This window comes from Beauveria bassiana (genome assembly GCF_000280675.1).
Source record: "Beauveria bassiana ARSEF 2860 unplaced genomic scaffold BBA_S00006, whole genome shotgun sequence".
Taxonomy (NCBI): domain Eukaryota; kingdom Fungi; phylum Ascomycota; class Sordariomycetes; order Hypocreales; family Cordycipitaceae; genus Beauveria; species Beauveria bassiana.
Genome location: NW_007930841.1, coordinates 1,244,797 through 1,256,401, shown reverse-complemented (window position 1 = coordinate 1,256,401; position 11,605 = coordinate 1,244,797). Strand labels below are relative to the sequence as shown.

At 51.9% G+C, this 11,605-nt stretch overlaps 4 protein-coding genes across 4 annotated transcripts; 2 read left to right on the top strand and 2 right to left on the bottom strand.

The window, feature by feature from the left end:
- Nucleotides 1-220: 220 nt before the first annotated feature.
- On the bottom strand, nucleotides 221-1,216 carry BBA_03155 (Ras family protein; the record flags this gene model as incomplete). The annotated part of the gene is made up of 3 exons (XM_008598252.1): nucleotides 221-580; nucleotides 653-856; nucleotides 965-1,216. The coding sequence occupies 3 exons, from the start codon at nucleotides 1,214-1,216 to the stop codon at nucleotides 221-223; spliced, it is 816 nt and encodes a 271-aa protein (XP_008596474.1).
- Nucleotides 1,217-3,721: 2,505 nt separating this feature from the next.
- Nucleotides 3,722-4,465, top strand: BBA_03154 (Skp1 family protein; the record flags this gene model as incomplete). The annotated part of the gene is made up of 4 exons (XM_008598251.1): nucleotides 3,722-3,845; nucleotides 3,955-4,003; nucleotides 4,250-4,390; nucleotides 4,447-4,465. 4 exons carry the CDS (start codon nucleotides 3,722-3,724, stop codon nucleotides 4,463-4,465), a joined length of 333 nt encoding a protein of 110 aa, XP_008596473.1.
- Nucleotides 4,466-7,924: 3,459 nt separating this feature from the next.
- Nucleotides 7,925-9,670, top strand: BBA_03153 (methyltransferase domain-containing protein; the record flags this gene model as incomplete). The annotated part of the gene is made up of 7 exons (XM_008598250.1): nucleotides 7,925-8,049; nucleotides 8,114-8,184; nucleotides 8,263-8,285; nucleotides 8,374-8,392; nucleotides 8,460-8,579; nucleotides 8,739-9,351; nucleotides 9,466-9,670. 7 exons carry the CDS (start codon nucleotides 7,925-7,927, stop codon nucleotides 9,668-9,670), a joined length of 1,176 nt encoding a protein of 391 aa, XP_008596472.1.
- A 982-nt stretch (nucleotides 9,671-10,652) lies between these two features.
- BBA_03152 (NADPH-dependent FMN reductase family protein) lies at nucleotides 10,653-11,282 on the bottom strand (the record flags this gene model as incomplete). The annotated part of the gene is made up of 1 exon (XM_008598249.1): nucleotides 10,653-11,282. The coding sequence occupies one exon, from the start codon at nucleotides 11,280-11,282 to the stop codon at nucleotides 10,653-10,655; it is 630 nt and encodes a 209-aa protein (XP_008596471.1).
- Nucleotides 11,283-11,605: the final 323 nt, after the last annotated feature.

Here is an 11,605-nt window from a genome sequence, read left to right as displayed (position 1 = left end):
GAAAAGAAGACCAGAAGCAGACAGATGGTAAAGAGACTCGTTTCAAGAGGTTCAATCATTACAAGATAGGATTCCCTGATCATCAGCTGTACACATTTTCATCGCACACGAGCGATGAGAATTCATGATAAAGAAGAAAAAGAATAGAGGTTTCGGCGTATTTGCGTCGTTGCCGGGTCTCGCCTCTCTTATCCTTGAGTTCTTTGCATTATCTCTTGATTTAGAGAAACTGGCACTTTCTCTTCTTCTTCCTGGCCTTGAGGGGCGGCAGCGGCTTGCCATCCGCGTTGGCGGCGCGGGCGGCGGCGGCTGCCGACTCGACGTTTCTGCGGTCGTTGGCGACTATGGTGAGGATGGCGCGGTCAAAAATCTCGTCGACGCCAACCATCTCCTTACTGCTGCACTCCATGTACTGGGCGTCCATCTTTTGGGCGACGGCCATGCCCTGCTCCGAGGTGACGGGCGTCAGGCCCTGCGTCTTGAGCATGTCGATGCATGAGCGCTTGTACCGGAGGTCTGATTTGAGGCCGACGAGAATAAGCGGCGTATATGGGCAAAAGTGTAGGACCTCGGGGTACCACTGTGTGGGTTGCCGTGGTTAGCATGTGGAAACTGGCAAAGGCCACAACGGGCAAGAGGCGGGGAACGCTACCTTGTCAATGACATTGTCTAGCGAGTTGGGGCAGTCAATGGCAAAGCAGACAAAAATCAAGTCTGTCTCTGGGTAGGAAAGCGGGCGAAGGCGGTCGTATTCCTCTTGTCCGGCAGTGTCCCACAGAGCCAGCTCTACGGTTTTGCCAGAAGGCGGGTGGACGGGGTAGGTGATGTAGTTCTCGAAGACGGTAGGAACATATTTCTATCGAAAACAAGGTTAGCGATCAGCCATCCCGATGCGCCTCTCGCTTCGCGGCGCGGCGCGGATTTGCGCCCGGCCTCGCGCATATAGATTAGGACTTCCGCTTACCTCTGGAAAGTAACCTTGGCTATAGCTAATAAGCAGGCACGTCTTGCCGCAGCCGCCATCGCCCACCACCACAATCTTCTTGGAGTATGTGGGCGGTTCCGTGAGGTGCGTCGCGGCCGACTCACGGCCCGAGGCGGAGCTCATGGTTGTGCTCACGGTGCCTTCACTAGATCTTGTGCGCTGGTTGCGGCGCGTCTGATCGTAGCTTGCCTGGGCGTAGTTTGAATCGCGATACTGATGCTGCGACGCCATTGTTGTTTGTGTATGTATACAGAATATGAAGGGACGGAAGGAAAAAAAAAAGGGCGCCGTCGACGAGGGATGTACGACGTATGACCCGTGTGTGATCGTCTCTTCTCCCTTTGCGACAACTTTCTTGTGCAAGTCGACTAAGAGCGTTTTTGGTCAACGTTGCCCAGGGTGATCTTGAACTCCCTGAGAGAGGGGCTCCGGCTGTTCGACGGTGAGCGTTTACGTGAAACAGGCTGCTGTGGTGGCGCGCTTGCGGAAAGAGCTTTGGCAAAAGGGAATTGACGTCGTGCAGCGTGCAAAAGTAGATGCTATATTCAGGCGTGGAAAAAGTATAGTCAATGAAGCAAAACGAAATGTGTACTGGTATGTTGAGAAGAAGGAAGCTGGGGTGATTGCCAGAGCTGAGTGGGCAGGCCTTCTTTTTGGCGAGCTGTGGCTGGGTTGTGTGTGGTGCTGGCGGCCCAAAGTAAACATGTTGGCAGGGCAACACCAGGGGCGCGTTGGGGACCGGTCTGGTTCAGACATGAGCTTGTCGCGGGGCTGGCCACCTTTTGACAAAGGACCATTTATTTTTGGTGGCGGCAAGAGGGGCTAGAATCGGTTAGAATCGAGGAATAACCATGTCTCGGAGTTTTTTTTCTACCTAAATAGCCTGCTGCTATTGTACAGGCCCGGTGTGGATTGTGGGCGAAAGCGTGACTTGCATGATCTAAATGGTCTCACGACAGCGCAGATACCTAAATAGACAGTATTAAGTAGAAAATGCAGTGTACCATGTTCATTGATTGGAAATGCTCAAAGTAAAATGCAGGATTTTGAGGCTCTTAAATGCCGTATATTTTGTTCGACTTGCCTGCCGCCGCTGTTTGCTGCCAGCTGACAATGGCCACCCGTTTGCCTTGCGCCGCCGGCGCGACATTGACTTTATCTCTCTGATGAATACAAAATCACTTTCTAGGCTCTCTTATTCTCTCACACTTGACGCTTTTACATCTTCCAGAACTTTGCACTCGTCATAATTCTGTTCAGGATGGCTGATTCGCACCACGGCGACGTGTTAGCGACGATGAGGATTGGCGTATTCAGCGACTTGACTTTCGTCTGCAAGCAGCGATCTTTTCAGGTTCACAAGGCCCTCGTCTGTGCTCAATCAGACAAGCTATACTCCGATATTGAAAGTGCCCAGGTGACCGTATGTCCACAAAGCTCTAAGAGGATCTTGTTCCCCAAGTCTAGCTAACTCGGTGCATCGAAAGCAGAGATCCGGCGCTATCGAGATTGACATGAGCGATTTTCAGCCTGAGACCGTGGAATCATTTGTGAACTATCTTTACACTGGAGAGTATTCGAGAGTTATAGAAGGAATTGGCGTCCGAACTCCAGCCCGATGATGTTGTACTCGCGGAAATACTAAGCCATCTCTAAGCTCATCACATTGCATTTCGCTACGAGGTCGACAGGATGATGTCTCTTTCGCTTTCGAATCTCCAAAGTCTCCTTGAAAAGTATAAAGGCAAAAAAAGCTTGGTGTCAGCCTTGCCATCGGCCGCTCGGGTGGCGTATTCTCTGACGATCGGCCATGATGTGAAGGACTCGCTAGCTGCTTCATTTGCTTGGCATCTGCCCAGTCTTGCAGGGAACAGTTTCCCGATATCTACACCATTCCAGAGTTCTTCGAGCTTGTTCTATACCACTGTGCACGCAAGATCGCATCCCACAAAGACATTGCATCGACTTTCGACAAGAGACTGCAAGCATTGACGATCAAAAATGCTCAGGATTCAATGGCGGCGAATGAAGCCCTGCAACTGATACGAGACAGGAAGCATTGCGTTAGTCAGAGCTGTAGAGCTGGCTTCAACGTCCAAGTCAGCAACACATGTGAGGTCACTTGTCGCCTTTGCCTGCAGAAGCAAAACTTGACACCCGGGGCGGCGGTAAGTCTTGCAGCTCCCATATTTGCCAGTCGAGCACGGAATCCATTTCGCAAGACCAAATCCACACAGGATACAGCGCCAAAACCAGTCATATTCCAGGCATCAAATTCGACTCCTGTCGAGAACTTATTTGGCTCCAGCCGTCGGTCTCTATTTTCTGCAAGACATCCGGACCTCGTTGGAAGGCCTAAGCAAAAGAAGAGGGTAATGCTCCCTGGGCAGTGGGATGTCTAAATTTGAATACGCTGGAGAGACAAGGGACTCGATTTTGGGCAGTCGTGGAGACTGTTTTGTATTCAAATTGAATTATGTAGCCGTGAGAGAATCAAGTCTGCCTAAGAATAGATTTAGAAAAGGTTTGTACTGTAAGTAGGGTAATTGGGTGGGCGTCATTGCAACTCGCGCCGAATCCAGATTGTGTGGTCCGTGCACCAGCACCAAAAATTAGGTCAAAAAATTCACGACCCTCTATGCGCGACGCCAAATCTTTCTCTTTCCATCATCACGCCTGCACAGCTCCTCAACGTCTTAACGCCATTGCCGCTGCATCCGACTCCATCGGCCCAGCATGGCGACGACTCAGACTCCCAGCAAGTACGTCACTCTTGTGTCGGGCGACGGCTTCGAGTTTGTGGTGCTGCGCGAGGCAACCATGGTCAGCCCGATCATCAAGGGCATGCTCGAACCCCGAAGTGCGTGAATGGAGCCTTTTCTCGGGTGGTCACGCGACTCTCCCTGCAAGGCGTGACCCCTTCATTACATGCCACAACCAAATGCTTACCAGGTATCTAATCGACGCAGGCCAATTTGCCGAGGCTATTGATGCTCGATGCGTGTTCCAGGAAATGAGGTAAGCCCTACATGCGGTGCAATCGCATCTGCCAGGAACCGAGGGGGGATGACGATACAGGCGTTGCATCGCCGAGCTTTTATATCCTGACAAGAACCGCCACGTCAATGGCCTTGTCATTGGCGGCGGCGCGTTCTGGTTGATTTACGACTACACTTGAACCGACTCTGCCTCGCGTTTCCCAGTCTAGTGCAGTTTTCCCCTGGGAAGCCTAGGACGTGGAGCTAATCTGGTCCACCCAAACAGCGCCTTGGTCCTCGACAAGATTGTAGAGTACTTTCACTACTGGTACCAAAACCGCAACAGCCAAGACGTGCCCGACATGGAGATATCGCCAGAGATTTGCCTCGAGGTGCTGGCCGCTGCGGACTACCTGGGCTTGGACCAGTAAGCTCGCCAGCTCAATTGCCAGCCGACCGGACTCTAACTTGGTTGACTGTCAGAGCTATCATGACAAACTGATTTCTATGGATACCCGGTAGGTGGTCATAGGCTTTGGCTACCTGCGATTCTGGCGTTTGGGATAATTTGCTTTGCGCATTACGAAGAGTAACAGCCTCACGGTATATATCAATGAAGACGACGATTTCATCCTGCGCGACGGACCGGTCCGGAACGTGATGACTAGCTCAGGTCTATCGAGGGTAATTTGTGTACCCGAATACCTGGGTATGTGACTGTACCATTTCAGCATATACGTTCTTCTCCTCATCTCTCCGTGGGTCGAACGTCTATTAGAGATGGAAGATTGAAATATCCCGCTCACTCTGTGTAGCTCAGGTGTGCATTGAGTGTTCACTTTTTCTGCTGGGAGACACTGTACCGTACTATTACTTTTATTGGCCTTTATTGTTTGTGTATCGGCTTTTGCATCGCTTGTGGTGTGACATGTGTTGGGTCTCGCTCGTATAAAGCCAGTTCTGTTCTACAGCTTCCGCGGAACTGGTCGAGTTGAGCCGACATGGCAATGCATGGACTTGCAGGAACTGGTCGCTGCGGTGGCGTTCACGTAGGTCTGATCAGACAGCGACCTGTCATTTTGCCCACGTCCTTATCCACGTCAGCGTCGTAGTCGGTGATCAAAGGGCTGATAGACGCGTCCATATGTAGATCGGCCAACGGTCTACAGTCGACATGTGAGTGGCTCAAATAGCGACGTGAGTGCTGGCATTGGAATACATGAGATGAGGAGAAGAAGAACTACATAAGAGAACAAAGAAGGATGGCTGACATGACATGTAGAATTGTTAGACTGCAAGAGAAGAGATGCATTGAAAGAAACTCTGAAACGTCTTTTCTTGTCACTGACTTGCACAGCTCTTGATATGCGAGTAAGCAGCGATTGGCTGCTCGGTGTGGATACGCATGGCTAGGAAAATGTGTAACATTTGTAAGGCTTCAGCTGGGGGATGCAGCAGGCCTTGTCAATTGACCTGTCGTCTCATGTTTTGTTGTCAAGCACGCGTTCTCATCATAAACTACTACTACTACTGTACAGAGGAGCTCGACGCATCTCACTATTTGTCCCTCGTTTGCTGGTTCAAAGCCAACCCACCCCCACGCAACGGCCAACTGCCTAATCTGTATTACCAGTAAAAGGAAGAAAAAAGTGGCGCCCGCATATCGGCAGCTAATAGAAGGCGAGCGCAGCGCCAGCTGGTTGGCTGGTTGCGCAGGCTTCAGGCAACCAACACATATTGGCGTGGCCCTTTGGGTAGCATTGGGAAACAAGGTTGACCAGCCCGAGTCCTGTGCGTCGGGGGGGTATCATTGGATGGAGTTGCTTTGTAGTCGCATTACCGGCTCGCGAACCGTGACGGCAAACGACGACGGCATCGGCCACGCTCAAAGGAAATTTGAGCCCTGGATAGTCAACACAGACAGGTCGTTTGTCAGTGATGGGCTGCCACGTATTGTCGTATCTTGTCTTCACAAGTGGACGAGCACTCCACCAAGTCGGTGGTCGCTGGCCAAGGAGACGCTAGCGGATGGTTGTCAGCGCCAAATTGCTACTGCAATAGGTGCTTGGCAACGGGTCTTGGGGAAAAGTTGGAATGAATCTTTCCTTTTTTTTTCTTCTTCAATTTCTGGTTTTCTCAAATTCTATCTCTCCTCGGTCAGCATAGTCGTATTGGCCCGCCCGCCCCCCAAAAAGCTCCCAGGTTGGCCTTGGCCTTAAGAATATTTTTGGGCGTCGTGGGCGTGTGGCGTGGCTTGGCCACTTGCATTAGTTCCGGTAGTTCCAGAGGTAGGTGGTAGATAGTTGGGACGCTACTATGTACCTACCTTACCTACTTTAAATGGATCGGCAACTTGGACTTGTCCCAGGAGAAGAAAAAATAAGGTCGCTTCGAGAAAGGAAGACGGCTGCTGCACTACGGAGTACGCGGCCGGTTTTTTTTTTCTTTTCCTTTCTTTTGATTTTCTCTTGACACCTGGAATTTTAGAACGAAGGGGGGTCCAATTATTAACATTAGGTTCGTCAGCACCGCTACTTGGCCCTACTGTTTATTCAGTGGGTGGCCCGAGGTTTGTCGCCGAGATATAGCTCGGATAAACCAGGATGGCAAAAGGGAGGGCGGGGTGAAGGAGATGTATAATATTATAACGAAAAGGAAATATGGAATCTGAATAGCCGCTGATGTAATAATCGGTCAGGCTCAAAGAAACAGCCTCGATGCCGCGCGCAAACGGCTCTCTTGGGTGGCTGCGGACTAAATAATTAACTACCTACTCAGTACTCAGATGCGGGAGATGCCATGAGTCCCGCGTCGCACAGCATGAGAAAATCAACAAGTCTGCGGCCCGCTGATTCAAGCCCAAGACGCCAAGTACAACTGCTCCGTCGACGACAGACCCAGCAACCACGGCAGGCAAACGACAAGAGTTCCTTCTTTTAATCATTTCTCAAATTTGAAATTATATTGTCTTCTTTCATGCCATGCCGCTTGTCTGCAGTGTCACCATGATTCATCACCTAACTATGAACCAACGCAGCCAATTTTCTTCTTCTTCTTGTTCCTAGCGCTTGCTTCGGACGAGTCCCGACAAAGTGTCGCTTGAACTCTGTCAGCACCTTCTCGGCCCACTCCCGTCTTTTCCGCATTGATATATGCACCAAGAAAAAAGGGCAACTCCCCTCACCGACAAGACACACGCGGAAACGTTGCGTATTTCCACAGAGCTCTGGAACCTCCCTGTGATGGAGCTAGGAGCCAGCCTAACCCTGGATCCATTTTCTGACAGTTGTCATATTACAAAGTATCGTTCGCTACTTTCTTTGCAAGTGGTAGAGCGGTGGTTTCCGCCTCTGTGATTCCGACACCCCTCCCTCTCCTCTCTTCCGTATCATGTCATATTTGGAGGGGGTGCTGAGTTTGCGAATTGAGAAAAAAAAAAGCAATGTAGACGTCGGTGCAAAAAAAGAAGAAACAAGAGAAGAATTACAGTGTGGCGTATCCTGTAACAACTGCGTTATTCCGCTCTACATTACGCCTGTGCCTCCACATGATGCAAATAGCTCTCGAACATGGACTGACGATCTCTTTTTCTACACGCCCCTCCCCCCTTCCCATGTGGCACCCATTCAATCTATTTTGTGTCAGTGCGGCCAAGGCGAGCGAGCGCCGCTGGTACTGCCTGGGTCTGAGCCAGCCAGTTTCCTGCGAATTGACCATTCGGGTAATAAAACAAGCCTGTATTCCCTTTCTTTTTTTATTCTTCCTTTTGCATTGTTTGATTTACAGTGTCTCGGATTTTTGCAAGAATACTGTTCAATTTGGCCAACTACTTACAGACAGCTCATCCTCCTCCCACATCGAACGATACATCGAGTGACATTTCGGCACCCTGAATTCGAACAAAACTGTCACATTTTCTCAGAATAGACACAATTCCCAGAACATATACACCATTGACAACATGACGGCCGAGATCAAACACACCGACGGCGCCAAGCTGTCTGTCCTGCGAGGCTACGACACGTCCCATCTCGTCGTCGACGAGACGTGGGAGAAGCAAAAGTCGGGCGATGTCGAGTTTCCCAAGTGAGCGAAATCTACTCTTTTTGGTCGGTCATGCGATTGCTAAATGCAAATGTCTTTGATCCAGATCCCAGGCTGTCGCAGCTCAAGACGCCATTGCCGAAGGTGGACGAACATATCACGGCTACAACGCTGGCTGTAGGTTCCTCCTCTCCCATGAGACGCTTGTATAAACCCCGTCATTGACCAAGATTCTTTTCTTTCAACCCCCAACAGCCTATTATCTACCAAATGATCCTGTATGTTGACCCTAGCCGAGGGAGTAAAAAGAAAACTCTTTGGTGCGCTTTTCCACATTTACTCGTGGCTGACTAAAATCACTTGCAGGCGGAACACGAACGACTGGGTATGTCAGACCTTGCAACGCGGCGGGTCATATTTCAGCGTGGCGTTGACTAACGTGGTCTCGGCAGATCACCAGCACCGCATGGTACGCCTCATCCAGCAAGGAAAGCTCGGACTCGCGCCTGTCAAGGATCCCAAGAATGTTATTGACGTCTGCACCGGCACCGGCATCTGGGCCATTGAATATGGTAAGTTTCGCGAAGCACTTTCGACGGGGAGGGCGGCGCTTCACCCCCCGAGACAATTCGCACAATCCCATTGTTTCTAGGCCCCGATTTTCCCGTTTTACCATCCCATCTTCTTTGCACGCTGACAGAAGCCTGAACCCACGCTAATATTTCTCATAGCCACCGAACATCCCGATTGCACGGTCTTGGGAAGCGACCTGAGCGCCATTCAGCCCCGCGAGGGCGTGCCCAATTGCACCTTTATCCAGCACGACGTCGAGAAGCAAGACTGGGACTATGGCCGCCAGTTTGATTATGCGTACTTCCGCTACATGGTGACGTGCTTTGACGACATGCCCGCTGTCCTGCGCAAGGCCCGCGACAGCCTGCGCGAGGGCGGTTACATTGAGATTTTTGACACGCCCATCCAGGCCCTCAGCCTCGATGGCAGCATCGACGGCACTGCGCTCGAGGAGTGGGGCGACGTCGGGCGCGCCGCCGGCAAGAAGCTCGGCCGCGACATGGCCAAGCCGCGGCAGTACAAGCGCTGGCTCGAGGAGGCGGGCTTTGTGGATGTTGTCGAGACCATTATCGCGGCGCCCGTCAATGAGTGGTGCAAAGACGAGCGTCAGAAGGAGGTGGGCCGCTTCATGTTTCACGATTTTTATGCCCTGGTTGGCGGGCTTAAGAAGCTGGTGCTCGCGGCAGGCTACACGTCGGACGAGGCCGACGACTTTTTGCGCCGCATCCGCAAGACGCTCGAGGACCCTAAAGTGCACGCCTACTATGAAAAGTGAGTTTGTGCCCAACTCTGGTCACGTTTTCTGACATGGGAGCGATTGATGGTCATGACGATGAATGATGGAGTTCCAAGGCAAATGCTAACCATGAAAACTCCCTCTATTAGATACATCGTATACGGCCGAAAGCCCCGTGCGGATGAAGTCCCTGTCAAGGCTCCCGTGGCCGCCGAGCCGGAGAAGAAGGACATAGAGGCCGCCGTCCAGTCCGAGAAGCCGTCCGGCTTCGGCGCGATGATCTTGTCGTCGCTGGTCAAGTGCAAAGAGTCTCTGAGAATGACGCTCCGAAACAGGCTCGGCTTGGACGTCTAGATTCCCTGCCAACGTTTACGAATCACGATAAAGCGCCCATTGTATTTTAGCTTCTATTTGCTTGCACATTTTCTGGCTTTTTACGAACTCTTTCGACCCCTTCTCTCAGCTCCAGAGCGGTTTGGGGGTTGCCAACATGTACTTTCAAGCTTTCGCACATAGACATTTTTGCTATCCATCTTTCCTTCTTACAGTATAGATACTTGACGAGTTTTACTCGGCTCAAGCAAATGCAAATTCACTGGTTCTCGCGTGTCCGGTCCCCCCCCCCCCGGTTCGGGAGCACATTTTATTTCCTCGTTGCGTGGTAAATACGGATTAGTTACAGATTAATTACTGGGTAACCTTTTTGGCAAAGTAGCCATGCAAGGCTCATGCAGGCGGAGCGGAAAACGGGCTGGGCATCGGCGATGCATACGCATCCTCTTTTTTCCTCAGGTACCGTACCGTAAAGTGCGCAGGTCGATGGGCGGGTCGGCTGCTCCCTTGGCCTGCAGTATTTTGTCTCGGAACTTGAGCGGGCCTTGCTTGTCTGCAGCAAGCCAAGCAAGCATGGCGAGGCAAGTTCAAGACGCAAGCACTAAACAACGAGACAACGGGTCTCGCAGCGTAAGTGGGTTCGGTACGACTTGAGACGGCCGATACGAGATGCACTAAGACGACATCTTTGTGTCGAGGATCTTACTTTGCTTTCTGGGCAAGATGCGTCCTAGGTGTGTCAAAATGTCACCTTAGTATAGCTTCGAGAAGCACGCCACTTGAGGCGGGTGGACCCAGCTTTCTCAGCCAGCCGACAAATAGGTCTACATTGAAATGGATTTGCGATCGCCTATTACATTTGCCAGCATCCCTGAGCATGAGAGTCAAGCGAGTCTAAACCCTGCAGTAAAAAAAATCGTCTAATTGCGTTTCTAGAAATGTCTCTATCTCTGCACTAGATACGGAAAGCCCTCGCATCGTCATCCTCTCCTGGCGCACTTGTCTATTTGGTCGCGGGCTCGTCGAGCTGCTCGACTATCTCGCCCAGTAGGGCCTTGCTTTTCTCCGCGACCTGTGCGGCGGCCCAGCGCTCGAGATCCTCATCGCGGGGCTTCCCAGTCGCCTCGAGGCTCGCCAGCGTCTTCGCATTGGCCGGGATGCCGGCTGAGGTGTCTGCAACGCGTAGGCCGAGAACGCCGAGAATAGTGCGCAGGTGCGCCGTGACCGAGGCGCCGCCGCGGCCGGCGTACGAGATGATGCCCGCAGGCTTGCCGGACCACTCGTAAAAGAGCGCGTCGAGGGCCGTCTTGAGGCTAGCGGGGACACTGCCGTTGTACTCGGGCGTGAAGAAGATGAAGGCGTCGTAGCGGCGCACCAGGGCCGACCAGCGCCGCGTGTGCTCGTGGGCGTAGGCAGGCGTTGGGTCGTCTTTGGGGCGGCCCGCTGGGTGCAGCGGCTCGTCGAAGATGGGCAGCCGGTGTTCAGCGAGGTCGACTGTCTCGAGCTTGACGCTACTTGTCACGGCGGCGGGCTCTAGGTACTCCCGCTTGACAAAGTCATGAATGAATGGGCCCAAGCGCGGCGTCCGCGTGCTGCCGATGATGAGGGCAATGGTCTTTCCGGCGGCAGACATGATAAGTAGGGGGGGTGGTGATGTGTCCGGGGTTGGTGATGTAGCAGTTACTGGGATTGGTAAAAGTAAAGGAATTCGAAAAAGAGAAAAAGAAACAAGATCATTAATGTGAGGCGTTTGCTGGTAGATGTAGTCCAACCGCATGAGCTCAAACCAGGAAGATCTCGCGTGCCTGCGAGGCGATAAGCATGACCAACCATTAGTCATGAGTCCCTCATGATAAAAAGCCATCGCATCGTTCAGGCACCGTATTCTGTAATCATTTCTACTTTCACGTCAGCATCAGTTTTAGCATGGACAAAAATTTGGATTTTGCAAGTGAT